The sequence below is a fragment of the Oryzias latipes genome, chromosome 2 (genome assembly GCF_053564925.1).
Source record: "Oryzias latipes strain Hd-rR chromosome 2, Olatipes_Hd-rR_3.1".
Classification (NCBI taxonomy): Eukaryota; Metazoa; Chordata; class Actinopteri; order Beloniformes; family Adrianichthyidae; genus Oryzias; species Oryzias latipes.
Window position 1 is genome coordinate 16,225,678 of NC_136238.1, and position 15,982 is coordinate 16,241,659.

Consider the following 15,982-nt stretch of genomic DNA (forward strand, 5'->3'; position numbering starts at 1 on the left):
TTGTTTTTGTTGTTCTAATGCTTTTCTGTACATTTAATTCTTTATACAAAAATGTTTTTTTTAATTAGAATTTGTTGTGTTGTAATGTGTTTTCAAAAATTTGAATAGGTATCAAGAATAGCAGATCCCTTCAAGAGTCGCCACAGCGAATCAGCTTCCACGATTTACTCAGGTGGTTTGGCAGAGATTTTTAAATGCCCTTTCTTACACAACTCTGTATTTGTCTGGGTTGGGAACCAGCACAGAGGCCCCAGTCTTGGGCCCCCTTGTGGCTACAAAGTTAGGCAGCAGCATGAAGGCTCTTGCCCAAGGACCAACACTAAATGAAGTTCATGTCAACACCTGGGAAAGAACCCTGATTTCCCATGTGCCAGTCCTGCACTAAACCTAACCTGAGTTATCCTAAAATATTAAATTATTAATATTCAGTAAAATGTGTTTTGAAAAGCTTTTTGTTGTCTTTCAGAATCAAGTTAGACATTTCTAATCAAAACTTTTTGACTTTCTTCTCTCTTGTTGCTTTTCTTTAACTTTTTTCTTTAGAAACATGAGCCGCAATATTTATAATACCTGTAAATATGCACAATAATACCCAACCTGGTGTGCAGAATTAATCCACACAACACACTGTTATTTTATGGAAAAAAATTAAAGCTTTGAATTGAGCCTTTTAGTACGGTATTTTTTTGTTACCTTATTAGGCTTAATTTTGAAGCTGTTTGGCACAGCAGCTGCAGCTCTGTGAATATTATGTTAGATTTCTTATTCATAGTTTGCAGACACACTTTAAGCCAATATCAACATAATCCAATTTTTATTCTAGGCTATAATTAAGTTAAAATAATTGAATCAAACAAAGACGTTGTGCCAAATCTAGCCAAAACTAAGACTTTGCTTTGGCATGGAACCACACACAAAAAAAAAAAAAAAAAAACTGTAGCATTTGGGTCTTTATATCCCACATTTACCTCTCTATAGGCCTAAGCATTAAAGGGCTTTCAGGTTGCAGCTGAGTGTTTTTGACTCCATGCAAATGGAGAAAAGAAGGATGTGATCACAGGGTGGCTTCTGTGCAGGGGAGCAGACAGGACGAGCATTCCGCCGCCTCCTGCCGCTCCCGTCCACACCCAGTCTAGCTCGGAGGGCCCTGTAAGTGCAAGCCTGTCCCCACCCAACTCAGAGGGGGTGGGTTCTCCTTAATGACAGATGCAGCCCCTCCTCAGGCTCAGAGTGGTGATCTGTTTTGGCCCTGTTCAAACCCAAACCTGCTGTGCCAGGCTGGACAGAGGGAGGACGCCTCATCTTCATACGTTAAACAAAACATCCCTGGAGAGGGCGTTTTCATGCCAGGTGGATGATGTTTACACTGATATTAATCCAACCTATTAAATGGGGTTCTCAAAATTGAATTTGACAAAATATCTAAAAGGCACCAAGGTTAATGTTTGAAGAGGATAATCATACTTTTAGTTCCAGTTTAAATTTTTTCTAAATTAATCAAAAAATGACATAAAAATTGTATGAAGGTTTGGAAATGTCTTTTAGCAGAATGATCTCAACAGTTTTGGAGACTGGCAATAAAAAAATTATAAATAAATTAAGAGCCTCGACAATCTGTTTGTCCTACAGTGCCCAAGTCTCATGTTTTGTTTTTAATGTTTTCAAGCTTCAAGTTTTAAAAAGAAAGAATTTTTTTTCATACCAATCCTAAAGGGCTCAGTTTTTAAAATTTGAGAACTGCGTAAAACTACCAAAAAGTTGTAGTTCCTGAAGTGCCCACAAGGGGCTGGTTTCAGATGCGAACAGGCTGCTGTATTAACTAACATGTTAAAAAGATCAATGTTATCCCTGTCGTGTCAAAAAGTGTTCAGATGTTGTTGTTTTTTTTGTCCAGATGACAATGTTGCCAAAAGATTGTGCGTTCCACCTAAAACTTTAAAAGTATTTTCTGATTGCTTCATTTGTAAAACATTTTGTGGTTTTCAAGAAACAGGTTTCATTTTTCCTTGGAATATTCTTTTTTATTATCTGTGTGTACATTTTAATTTAATTTTCTAGTTTGTAACATGAAGGTTTTATTTATGGGTTTATATAAAAAATATATATAAAATTAAAACATTTGACACATTTGCTTTGGAAGACAAATGTGGAGATAGTTGTAAGTTAAAGTCACAAGAAACCTAATGTGTGAACTCCTGATTTGATTGCAGTTTTGGTCTGCCCAGAGGGCCAAAAGTGGCACAATCAAAGCTTTATTCTCTTATCAGTTTCCCTCAAATCTACCCGATCAACAAATTTCCTCCTCATGTTTGTGACTCTGTTCTGATAAAAACTTTCCTTTTAGCCTGGAGTAAATCTAGGGACACGTTGGAAAAGAATTTGATGGTGTGGAGCGATAACACTTGCTGACAGAGAGAGGACTGTTGTCTTGATTGGTTTTAAAGAGTCCTTGTGTTTACTGGCAGGAGCCTTTTTAAAGGAAACCGCAGGGCGAATGGGATCTGAAGCAAATGTTTGGGAAACAAAGCATGTGAGTTCGACAGCACGCGGGCCAAGAATTACCTTTGATCTTCGTCGTGATTGGAAGAGCCGAGTACATAATTGGCCCAGAGAATCAAGGGACACAAAGAATGGCCTCATTGAGCGAGGAAAAGTGGACGTCCAATTATGAAGGTTGGCAGAGGGACACACAGGTCAGTTTGGAACCCACCATGAACAAAAAATGTAGTAAAAAGAAACTATAATGTAAACAAAATATCAATATCAATATCATAATAAAGGCAAAATATCTACAAAACCTTTACGTTTTTAATTATTCAGAAGTTGTAATACCAAGTAAATCCTACGAGTGTGTAGTAAAAAAGGTCAAAATACAAAAGAATGCAGTCTTACAACAAAACACTCAGCAGTATGGATGTTGTAATGTGCAAATCAATACAAAAAAAATCCCCAAGGTACATTTTTGTTGTGCGAATCACAAAAAAATATGAAAAGTATTGTCCAAGATGCCACTGAAAACAAAGACACACATTGCAAGCCATAAGTTTTTGAATGTATGGGGGTCTTAATGTGCAAAACAATACAAATCTAGCTTTAAAAAATTATATTTGAATAAAAGTGCCAAGTTTTATTTGCTTCTCACTTTTTGCTTTTGTCATCATAACAGAGAAACATTTGCTGTGCGAATCTACAATTTTAAAATCCAGTCCTCTGAATTTCACCGAAGTCTCTGCGCAAAACCAGTGTGCATCGATGCTCACTAGATTGGCATATATGGACCACAATGCATTGCGTTTGCAAAACAATTGAGTTTAAATGTTTTTTTTTTTTTAAAACCATCAACGTTTTCATCTTCAGAACACGGTGGATTCATAAACGGTTGTCGCAAAACACTCGTATCGATTAGATTTTCACTTTGTGGAATCAGTTGGAGTAATAGTAATCAAGTAGTGAGTGTCCAGATTGCTTTTCAAGTCCAGGGCACTACATAGTCCTGCACCATATAGTTTTTTGGTAGTTAGGGATTAGGGTGGGAATTCAGGCATAGCCTTAGTCACTTGAACCCGTACAGGGGTTAATCCATCCGAGTGCTACAGGTTTTTGGGTTGTCTGAGCCCAACGGATGGTTGTAGACAGGTAGAGCAGAATCATAAAGGGGAAGGTATGTGTCCTGCAGTTCTACTGAGGCTCATATGCCATCCGTAAAGGAGATCATAAAAAACAGAACGTATGACTGTTGAGCATGTACTAAGTGTATTGCCACACGCAAATGCTTTATGCCCAAACAAATTATCCTTGCATTGCCTGACTTGATTTCTAACAGCCAAGCGCGAGGGGTGTGAAAGGAGCGTGCAACCCTGCGTGTTTGGGGGTGTTAAAAAATTGAAAAATCTGTATGACACGCCTGCGTGTCACCTACTTACCCTCATCTGTTATTTAAATGATCAGTACGACCTGTTGCTCGCAGTATGTGCAAGAAACGTGCATGACCATTTAGGCCCGACAGGCTCAATGGGCGGTCTACAACTTTGACATTTTTTGTTTATGTTGTGCAAAAATATCTCCTTGCTGTGTTTTTAAAATAAAACCTTAAGAAAATCTTAATCGTGGTACATTAGTGCTGCCATTCATTTCAGTGTCTGGATCTTGAGACAGAACGAAACAGTTACCATCACAACGTTTTATGCAGACTTTCAATAAATATTGGTTATTTGCTCTAATAAAAAAAACCCAAAGCATGCAGGGACAGAAACAATCTCGCTATAGAAGTTGGAAAAACAGACTAGCGGTTCATTTCATAACAGCCACAAAGATTATTGAAAACCAATTTACAAGCAGATGGCAGCCGCTCAGTCCGATCCACAGCGGGCAGCTGACTTTGGGGTAAGTCACTGTTTCTGAGGCAGGAGATTCAAGGGAAACAGGTTCCCATGGAGGAAAAGGCCGCTTCCCCGCAGAATCAGCAGATTTCTCTGAGGTTTGCTGGGTTCCCACAGCCCGTAGATACCCACGCAGAGAGCCCAGGTATGTGCGGCATGTCACCTGCACTCTAAAGGAGCCGTCAAGGATCCCGCCGGGGGCTGCAGCACCCCTGCTGGGAGACTTCATTTAGCTTTCAGGATGAAGTCAATAGAGGAGTTTAAATCTCTTTATGTGATCTGCTCCTACACACTCAGAAATGACGGACTGAGGAAGCTGTGAAGGAGGACTCCTCATCCACTGGGACTGGCGTGAGAATGAAGCCCAAGAAAGTGGTGGGGGTAGGGAGACATTGTCGCCAGGTTTCTGCTGTATAATTATACTTAATTACTTTGAGCTGCTCAGTAATGATATCAAACTTCTCTGTTTGTCTGCTTGACGATGTGCCAGCCAATCACGAAGGAGCCAGCTAAGTGGACCTGGGGGGTTGAGATTTCCTAAATGAACTTCATGTTGCGATAATTTACTTTGTGAAAGGATTGTTCTTGAGAAATTGTTTCGTCCCGTATTTGTTTGCAGCGACTGGAACAACTGTGGCAGCAAGTAAAAGATTTATAAAGCTGGAGAGGAAGAAAGAAAAGTGCAACCACGTGCCATTGTTTTGATACTTGCAGCTCTGCAGCAAACGTTTAATCAGTAATGTGGAGCACTTGATTATTAACTCCCCCCCACAAAGTGTTTTCGATTTAGCCTTTTGTTATCAATTATCTTTAAGCATGATTGCTCTGCTGAGTACGAATAAAACACTGAGGAGAAAAGACTCCAAAGACAAAACAAGCTCCCAGAGATTTAGGCTCGCATAATTTAATGAGGTTCACTTTGAGAAAACGCTTTAGATGGGAAATTTTTGAAGGTGTGGGGTGGTATTTTTTTGATGGTTGTAAAAAATTGGGTGAAAACATTTGAAGATACTAGAGGTGTAACGGTTACTCGATGAATCAGTTTATATTTATACAATCCAACCAAATCGGTTTGTCTGAGGCAAGTTGAATGTTGAATCAAATTGACCTATACTATTATAAAACTCTTTCAAAAAGAAATAAATTGATTACATCAATCTTGGAAATCCATTTAGATTGAGGCATGGTGAGTTCATTTTACTACAATGTAAAAATGATAAAGTGCCTGCACAATACACAATTCAGTCTAATGTGTGGAAACACTTTGACTTTTACAAATACGTGATCATACAATGTTCTAATAATGCTCCATTTGTTCCGTTCCGCATTATTTTGATGTGGGAAACAACAGTGGGCTTTATGAAACAAAAATGTGAATGAATTTTCCATTAAATATTGTATGATGGTACATATACCCAATTTACACTTGATTAACTTGCAAGAAATACAAGGAATCTGAAAAACTTCACCTGAACTGTTTAGTGAGTAAAGAGTACCTGATACCTGAGTAGGTATTTCTCTCTGAGTCCCACTAGTTGAATTTTTGGCTAAAGATGTCCAGGATCAATTTTAGTTCAGTAAACCAGATCCTAGATTCAAGAACATTTGGTCTATGGTCTTATCACAACTGCCCTTAGAGCCTTGGACCTATACATACGTGTTATCTATGTACAAACATTGGGTAAACCTGTAGGGACGACCTAGGTGGCTCACATGAAATAGCAAGACCATGGACCCTTCAGTGAACCCGTAGAGCGAACATGTTCATATTTTATTTCTACTGTCACACTTATACAATACACAAGGGTAAAGAAAGAATAAATATGAGACAAAATCGTGTCGTATGGATTCCCGTTTCTTGACCCTCCCCCCCAAAAAATCTTGTGGACTGCGCAAGAGGCTCGTAAATGCTGTTCACAGGGTAAGTAAATGCTCCTTACATCCCCCGTATAGGTTTGACAATTTTTTTCGCCCACAGACAGCCCGTATACAGCTGTAAGGCCAATGGTGAGTGATATTTTGCTGACTACACTGTGATGTAAGGGCAACGTACGACAATACCATCCATTCGTCACAAGTGCATGCAACTTCCAAAAGCCCTATGAATACTTCATGACATACTTACCACATGCACGATAAAATAATACATTTCATTTTTAGGGAGCATAAAGGAAACTGCTGCGACAGACTGACGACCTGTCCAGGGTGTCCCCTGCCTTCGACCGTAAGTGGCCAGGATAGGCTCCGGCAGCCCCCTGACCCCGTAAAGGAAAAAACGGAAGAAGATAAATGACTGAATGAATGAATCAAGGAAACTACAAGACTATGCGCCTTGTATCGGTTGATACACTCATTGGACACAGATAACCCAAAACCCTGCAGCACCTGTACAACACCAATGTAAAGTCGCATTTGAGTAAAAATGTACTTAAACTTTCATGACTCGTGTTCCATCATTTCTTGCTGAAATCTTTATAACAACGTAACAACAATTTTTGACAAGCACATTAGTGCATATTTTTCAGATTGTGTCATCGCATATTTTGCTTTTAAAAATATGACTACGGTGCCAAATGAAAAAATAGAAAAGAAAAAACAACAAGTTGCTAGCTAAATTATGGATTTTTAGGATTTTTTGGCTAATAATTGTAGAACCAGTTTTATTTAATACAGGCATAAAAGGAGGTAATTACAACTACAAAAGAAATGTAAATAACAAAAGTAATTCTTTGTAATTGAAAGCTTAAGCAGTTTTTAGCAATCATTGTCCATAAAGCAAATTAAATAAATAAATAAATAAATAAATACAGTAACATTTAGAGGGTTAAAAATTTTGCTAATTCTACTTTGATTTAGATTTAAGACGTCACGAATTCCTGCTAATGGCTCGTTAGTTGTTTTTTTTCTCCTTGATTCTCCAAATGGTCAAGAAAAACAAAACAGCCAGACTCCATTGAGCTCCTGTTTTTAATTTCTTCCCACGTCAAAACCCCAAATGTACACATTTGAGGTTCTGACATTTGTTTCATTTTCTTCCCAGCCTTCCCTTTAACAATCAACTGCTCCCTTGCAATCCCTCCATAGGATGGACCTCTGACCGAGCATCTGTGCTGACCTACTTACAGTACCCCGGCAGCGTAGCATCAGCTCACAGGCCATCCACGGCCGTCAGGCTCTCTGCACGCGTCGCAGCATGACGAAGACATTCTCATCTGCGCGTGGGCATCAAACGATAAAAATAAATGTAGGCAAAGCATCAACCCAGCAACACGGCTGTTATGTAATCAAAAAAATAAAAAATAAATCCTGCCCCAGTTAACCACTGCTGTATTTTCAGAGCTGCTAAACATGTACGGATTAGACGCCTGGATGCTCTATCTGGTAAGAAAATCCAAACCAACCACAAAATGTTTACTGCTCACCTAGGTAATCACCTAAAAAACATTAAACATGATCTGATCTTTACTCCAAATTTCTCATAGATAATTGATAGAAACTGTTATTTATCCAACTGGGGGTTGTTGTTTTCCCCTTTACTTAGATGACATAGAAACAATATTTCTGTTAGATACCACTTTTCATTGATGATATAAACTTCTGTTAGCTGTTCATAATGTCCGTGTGTACTCTCTGACCAGGGTATCTGTTGTGGATGAAAAGGTCGGAGCAGATTTATACATCTTCCTCAATAGCGACATAATAATTTTAAAAATCTAAAATTTCATTTCATTGCATGGAAATACACTTTTTCCCCACAAGTTCCTATTTTCTTCAGGAGCCTCCATCTGCACAGCTCCACCAGATCCAAGCTGGACTTTCACCAAAAGCCTCCCAGCTCCTTGTTGTCCCACTATTAAAGCATTCCTTCTGCTCTCAAAGAGAAACAATAGGCACGACACAGACACGAGTCTTTGCGAAAGACACAGGTCTGAGCAAAAGGTGGAATGGAAAGAAAGAATTGGGACAATGGAGATGAGTAAAAGTAAAAAGATGAAAAACAAATGGTATGCATGGGTAGTTAAGTGGACAAAATGTGAGCATGCTGAATCATAAATCTGGATCACAAACTTGACCCAGTTACAGTCCTCACTCTAAATCTGGGTTCTGTTTTTTTTAGTTAAAGCAATTGAAGTGTTGGCTAATAAGTGCTGTAGAGGGAAAGCAATACTCACAGAAGCTGCAGTAAAAACATTGTAAATTTGAAAGGGCAGTACAGAAAACCAGTGCAGAGGTTGGTCAATAATTTATAAGACCTCATGTCTCCCAGTACAAAAAGGTATTTAGATTAAGATGTGCAAAAGAATTCTGATTTACCCAAACGGGATTATTGAGGATTATTGATCAAAAAGTTGTCCTAAATGTGACGAATGGTTCAACGTTGTGATTTTTTGTTTCGGTTCTATCTGAAAGGGCAAAAACAACTTGCCATCATGAAGAAGGATTGCAGGTTTGGTAGTTATATTTCAACTATTTTTGATCAAAGTACAGTTAATGAAATACTTACCGTATTTTCTACACTATAAGGCTCACAGGATTATAAATTGCACCATCAATGAATGGTCTAATCTCATGTTTAAGGCATACTGAACTTTAAGGCGCATAAATCAGGACGAAAGAGATAAGTCTGTCAGTCAGACTTTATTAATTGTGTTCATGGTAACTCTAGAAGTTGTCAGTAACATGCTACATATTAGCATGTTAGCATATTGACAATACCGGTAACTTCCATCCTTGTTTGCAGCAAATGAAAAAAACGACTGATACCACTAAAACTAACGATACCCTGGCTAGGATAACTTCCAACCTTGTTAGTAACATGTAAATAAAACAAAAAGACACAGTTCAACACCGCTTCAATTGCTGCGTTAGCATATTCACAATAGTATTCAAACTTGAACTTGTAAAAAAAGTGAAACAGACAGACATTTTTGACATAGGGCCGTGTACCTCTCAAAACTCCTTCGATAAGCACAATCAGAATTCGGCTATATGTACGTTGATAACAGCGTTGATACCTGAGGACTCGTAGGTCTAACAAATTAACTCCCCCCCTAGGAGGTTTTAGCTGGTAAAACAGTTCATTAAAGAACAGCTGCTGGCTCAAATGCTCATGGTCAGGTTACTTTTTTGCGACGAAAAGGAAAATGTTTAAGAAAAAGCAGCTACAAGTCTGACGCTACTATTGGCCCATCTGTGTTAATAAGCTAACTAAACTGCGAGCTTAAGTTGGAAAAAACAAAAAATAGGTAAACAATAGATGTACAAAAAAGCAAAGACCTAAACTGAAAGCATCTTCACAGAAAAAGCTTTTCCAACATTGGAAATTGAGTTCATTGGATGGCAACTTGAAGTATTTATGGCCATTGACGAAATGACTGTAAAAGTACAGACTTCCTTAATGTCCTCAAAAGGTCAGTGTGAGGTCCAATTTGCTTAACTTTGGGCATGTCAGCATTGGTTTGAGATGGGTCAGCAGAAAGCAATTAAGTCGGGTCAAGTCAATAGAGATGCATCAACTTCATTAAAGCCTTGTTGCAAGTATACTGAGCAAGATAAACCAAGAAACACCAAAGCCTGAAACTGTTCAAGCGTGTCATCAGGTACTATGTCAAAAGTTATTTTACATTTCATGATTTAGTATTTTCTGTGCAGTGCCCGTGCAGTAAACCCTGAAGAGAGGGAACTGGGTGGGGGTGGGGGTCTCAGACACAACACAACACAACAGTCAGTTAAAAGGCTGCACTTGACATTCCAAAGAGGCTCTCACCAGTACGCTCACCTTCAGTCAACCCTGAGCCCAACCGGTTCTCACCCCTGCATCAAGATAAAGCTGTCAGTCCGTCACCGGCAGCCGTGGGCTTCCCTTCAACTGCTTCACACGTTGCTGGAGATTAATTTGAGCTGCAACATCTGATTCCCAGGCTATCCATGGCCTTTGCATGACCTTAAACAAGGTTGTCTTTCCTTAGCACTTAGTGTAAGTGGATCTTTTCCTGGGAATTGGCACACAATGGCCGTGGACTCATTGAATAAGCAGTCAGCAGTTGGGAAGGGCTGAGAAAGCCTTTGTTTGGAGACAGAGCTGAAGCTCAAAGTAAAGCCATCCCTCTTCGTCTTGTTGCTTTTCCACGCTAGCTCATTGACATAACTGGGAATTGTCTTACCGGCAGGCGGCTTTCCAGAGACAATCTTTTTAAACGTTCCCTCCTCTCCTGGTGCCTGTCCATGGCCTCTGAGCCCCGCAGCAGTCAGCACACCTGGGAAACCCTGGAGGGTGGGGAAAGGGGAGGAGTGGAGAAAGTCAACAACTTCGTGTCCTGCACTTTCATATTTTCGACTTTTTACATCACAGTCCAGCTTAAGGTGCGGGACGTCTCAAATCTAACCACGCAAATGGCCTTTACATGCAGTTTCTTTTTACTTTCATGTCAAAACTCCGCTAGGAAGCAAAAGTTTGGAATGAACTCTGAGCCGAGAATCCCGCCCTCTATCCCAACCCCAAGCCCTGGACTTCGGCCTTTGTTTTTCCAAGCCTCTCCAAACAGAGCTGGGAACCAGTCCGACCTGGCCCGGCTGAATCTGCGGCAGAAGATAAACACTTCACTTCACGCATACTACTCCTTTACAAAGAAGCTGGGGTTTTAGACAGAGTAAGCACGCCACTTCCTCTTTGGCAAGGACGGGGTCAAGGGTCAGCTGCTGGACGCCTCAGGGTCAGGAACCTTGTCGGGGTGGGTTAACTCATATTTCTATGTGGCCTGGTAGTTGCTTGATATGGAGCTGCATGCCCAAGATAAAAAAGAACACAATATGGGTCAGACAAGAGCAAAATGAGGCCTTCTTGTTTGAAAAAAAAGTGCAAACTTAATCAGTAATAAAAAGCCAGACTGCGGTTTTCAGGTCAGTTCCAAAACAACTGAAACAGCCCCAACATCCCAATCAGTCCCCTCTGCCTCTGCCGGAGGCTGTATCCGTTACACCCTGTCTGAAACTCCAGCGGTGTGACTGAGCGTGTCAAACATCTCCACACATCAACATGACGCGTCCCTTCCTCTGCCTGTCTGGTACGTCCAAACGCAGCCGAACACATTGGCTGGTGCAGCTGCCCGAGTTTTCATCATCTGCTAAACGTGACACGACCCTCGCCCCCGCACCGCCACCCCTTACCCATCCTCCACTGCTTCATCTCTGAGCAGCTCCAAGCAGAAGGAAGTTGTTTAATCAGTGAACAGGAAGTGGAAAACAGTGACTTTGGTGACACAGAAGCATCAGACTCATGGCCACCTTGCACGCTTTGGAATGACTGATTGAGGCAAATGTTGCTTTGAACTGACTTTTACTCTGATTAAAAATAGCAGAGTAAGCAAAAGTCATTAATGTACCTTCAGATAGAGGAAACCCCAGAATCTAACAGGACAACTTTTTTTTGCAGGATAATTGGTCGAAAGTGAGAAAGATTAACATGAACACTTGAAAGATATGGTGTCACTGGGCATTTAGATGAAGACAGGTGATAAAGGCAGTAAACACACCTACCTTTGACATTTTAACCCACCACTATATAACAAGGTCACTCGTCACTCTTTCACTGTTGAGATAACTTTTGTCCACCTTTGATGCAAGAAACAAATTGAAACCCAAATTTGTTTCCTGGCAAAAAACATGAGAAAAAGTTTGTCTTTTTGAGTAATGAAAAAACAATTTTATGAACTAAACTGAGCTGAGAAACAAACCTACAGTTGAGAAAACCAAGAAAAACTCTTCATCCAGACCATATCTCCTAAATCTGCTACAGTCAGAATTAAACACTTAAAGTACCCCTCCAATGCAAATCATGTTTTGAGTTTTTTACATTTACGTACCCAGGTATTTATCTCTGAGTCACACTAGTTACATTTTTGGCTAAAGATGTCCTGGATTCATTTTAGGTCAGTGTATTGGATCCAACCGAAATGTTTAAAATGAACTACTATCACTACTATTTTTTAGATCAAGAAATCCCAAATGAAAATTGATAAAGTAGGATGAAGAATGCAAGGTGCTGGTGCGTGGTATGCTTTTTTTATTATGCAATCAACCAAGTTGCACTGTTCATGTGCGTGCTACTTGCATGCCCCATTCAGGTTTGTCCATTTTTTGCCCACAGGTAGCCTGTATCTACCCGTAAGGGCAGTTGTGACTAATACATTACTAACAACTAAAGTGTGGCATAAGGGCACCATATGACAATGTCGCCTTTACATCATGCGTGCATGCAACTTCCATTAGACTAAGGAATACAAATAAGACACACACACAACAATCGTACATTTCATGGGAACCCTGCACCACCTGTGCACTCCTTAAGCTGTGCCTTGAAACAACGGCTTCTCTTTACGACCCTCCACAGGCCCAGACAACCTAAAAACTTTACATCAACCACCGTACAATGGTTGGTTGAATAAACCTTCAGATAAAACTATTGAACTATCGAAGGAATGCTTGTAAGTATCAATTTCTAACTGTGCAAGGATAAGCTGAATCAAGGTCATATGAGAGAGTGTGGTACAACAGATTTACCCCCTCCATCATGGCAAATGAGATGACAACAGAACACTGAGGCTGTTATTTGTGCTTAGTTCCACAGAAACACCAGACCATCTCTTTCACATTCTCTTGGGAGAAGTATGACAAGCTACTAAAAGCTTTGACCTGGCTGCTGTGTAAAAAAAAGCAGCCAGTTTTCCTCTGGGCACAAACTTGTTGACTCTCCGCGGATCGTCCATGTTCTTGGGTTTAGAACGGAAATGAAACACTTAGTCTGCCGGCCGTGACGAATGGTGTCCAAGGCTCACTTTCCGATTGAAGCCCATTCCTCATTCATCCTGCCCCGCCACCTCCCAACTGATTTCCTGTGATTTACACCCAAAGCAATTACAGATATGTTAAACCAGTGCAGTGCTGACCAAGGAGACACGCGCCCATAGGCGGTGCGGCCTCCAGCCGGTCAACCAGCCAGTCAGTGGCGTGGAAAGGATATAATCAAAGTAGACCAAGAGGACACTGACATCTGGGAGTCTTTGTGTCGTAGGCCTAATTAGATGCCAGTGAGGCAGCAGGGAGGGATAGTCTGTGTAAAAAAAAAAGGGGGGGGGGGGTGGCTCCTTTTTTTAACATCTGCTCCAGAACAAGGAAGGACCCAGCTGAGGTCACAGAGCCCCCCCACAAACAGCTCCCAATGTGAGGGGGATAACAGCTTAATGATAACACTTACAGCCACGGAGAGAACCTTGCTCTGAAAACAGTGCGTAAGTGGCGATAATAAGCCCAGGCTGTCCATGAATATGGATCAACATGGCTCGTGTTCCACACCGTTCCTTTGTGGGCTGTGGTTTCTGTGCCTGAACCCCACTTACATTCAACTTCATAGAGTAAAAAAGCCTCTAAAAATAGCACTAACGATCCACCCCGCTGACTTTTATCATCAGAGTTCAGCCGCCAAGTAGCGTGGTCACTCTTTGTACCCTACTGAAAGACATTCTCACGTGCACAGAAATCGGTACATGTAAGAGTTTCTTATCTAAATGAGGTGTCCAGGCGGCTCCTTAATTGTTGGGCTTTTCCATCTACAGCGAAACATTTGGCGGAAATAAAAGAGCAGCCTTCTCTAATCTCTGCCTTTAAATAGGCTGTAAATTTGCTTGGGTCATGAGTTATACATTAAACCATGTTAGAAATAAAAGATTTGGGCAAATATTGAGTCATTGAGCCTTATTTAGTCAGCCAAATGATAGTGAAGATTCCCTCAGTTATATTAAGAACTGTTGGGAAAAAAACAAGAAAAAATATGTTTCTGAGAAGAAGAAAAAAGCTCTTGGCCAAATTGTCATTCGGTGATCAATAAGTCCCTCGTGGAAATAAAAGGGTGAACATGCCAGGAAGTGCCAGAACCTGAAAATGGATGATAGGGGAGATTGGACATTGATTGGTGCACCCCCTTTTGCCCCACAAACCAATGCATTTGGTCTCAGTGTCCTGCGTCTCACTTGAATGGAGTGAGGGGTGTGGGGTAGCTGGAAAGAGGTCAGTTCAAAGCCCAGTGCCCCCCGCTGATCTAAACACAGGTCCAAGGCCCACTTCTCTCTTTATTTTTCCCCTCCATGATTTATCAAGATTGTCCTCAGAGAGGACGAATGACTGGAAAAATTATACGTTTGAGCCTTGCTTTTAACGCACCTGCTATTCGGAGCAAAGTGGGAGGAGTCCTTGCCTCCAGGGGGTTGGGGTGGGGGAGAGGGGGTTGCTATAACTTTTCATTCATTGAGGAGAAAATTGAAGAATCTGGAGTGGGGTTTGACATGTGGGCCAAGAGGTCCACCTGCAATCCAGCAGGACAGATGGTGACAGTGATCGCAGGTTTGAGTCCCTCTGCTGGCCAGTCTGTCCTGCTTCAACTGGCTAGCCAACCCCTAAACCCCCCTTTCCCCAGCCTGGCCGAGCTTAATGTGGAATTAGGGTCTGAAGACTCAAACAATGACCATTAAACAACACAGATCTGCTGTGGTGTCTTTCCAACTGTCATTAAGCAAAATATTGAGTTACAACACATGACTATTACTGCCTAATCATTATAGATTCATTGTATTTAGCATGCAAATGTTAAGATACAGGCCTACAATAGTATGTTTTTGTAAAACAGGACTTGAACATGCGTGAAATCTGCTCATGTGACAATAATGTCCTCATTCATAAAGCTATGATCATGTGCATGAAATGATGTGTCATGTGCTGTAATTTAAATAAAAGTATGAACATGTGGTACCAGTCAAACAAGGCTTTTCTGGGTCAATTTCCCGGAAAAAAAGAGATGTTAACATTTTACTGTTGCTAATTCAGTAAAAATCCATTTTTTTTCTTCCTAAACGTAACCAAGCAGAGTTTGGTTCCTCAAAAACTAAACGAGTATAACATTGTAAAGTGATCCCTCTCTATGTCATGGTTCACTTTTCGCTGTCTCGCAGATTTTTGTCAATGCAATCCAGCATGCCGTTTTTTTTTACACAATATACGAATGAATATATGAACTTGAAATTTGGGAGTTTGTTAATGTCTCTCTGAGAAAAGTGTGCAGTGAGGGGTTTTACAGCCTTAAACATCGGTAATCTTACTTTGTGGATTTCACCTACTACAGGTTAGTTTAGAAAGTAATTTCCATGTTAAACGTGGGACCACTGTACATTTAAGTTAAATGCAAAAAAAAGCAACAGTATGAAAGCACTTATGGTAATTAATAAATACATCGAATGATGCTATCTGGAGTTGTTTAACTTTGCTTACACACAGTGGTTCAAATGCCTTTAAAATGGTCTAAACTTAACAATAACTTTAAAATGCAAATTAAAGCAAAACATTCTTTGCCTGAGGTCCTCAAAGTCCGAGATGGTTCAAATGGCACTTACATGTCAGAGATTGTTTACAAGCTTATAAACAAGCAGAGCTGCTTTAAAGTCTATTCTTTGAGCCACAGGAAGCCAGTGCAGAGACCTGAGCACAGGTAGAGCAGTCAACCTCAGACCGGAAGATCACAGGTTCAGTTTCTGCCCATTTAGCCCATGTGTCAAAGT

General features: G+C 40.6%; 1 protein-coding gene across 2 annotated transcripts in view; it reads right to left on the reverse strand.

Annotated features, from left to right (window-relative positions):
• Positions 1-15,982, reverse strand: part of LOC101162908 (nck-associated protein 5) — a 165,462-nt gene that overhangs the window by 144,756 nt on the left and 4,724 nt on the right. The window contains exon 2 of one of the 2 annotated variants that reach the window (XM_078943191.1): positions 10,544-10,646. In XM_078943191.1, the coding sequence (XP_078799317.1) occupies positions 10,544-10,606 (63 nt within the window). In that variant the 5' untranslated portion in view covers positions 10,607-10,646. Of the gene's footprint in view, positions 1-10,543; positions 10,678-15,982 lie in introns of those variants that run through there. The other variant, XM_020708326.3, reaches the window with a different exon arrangement.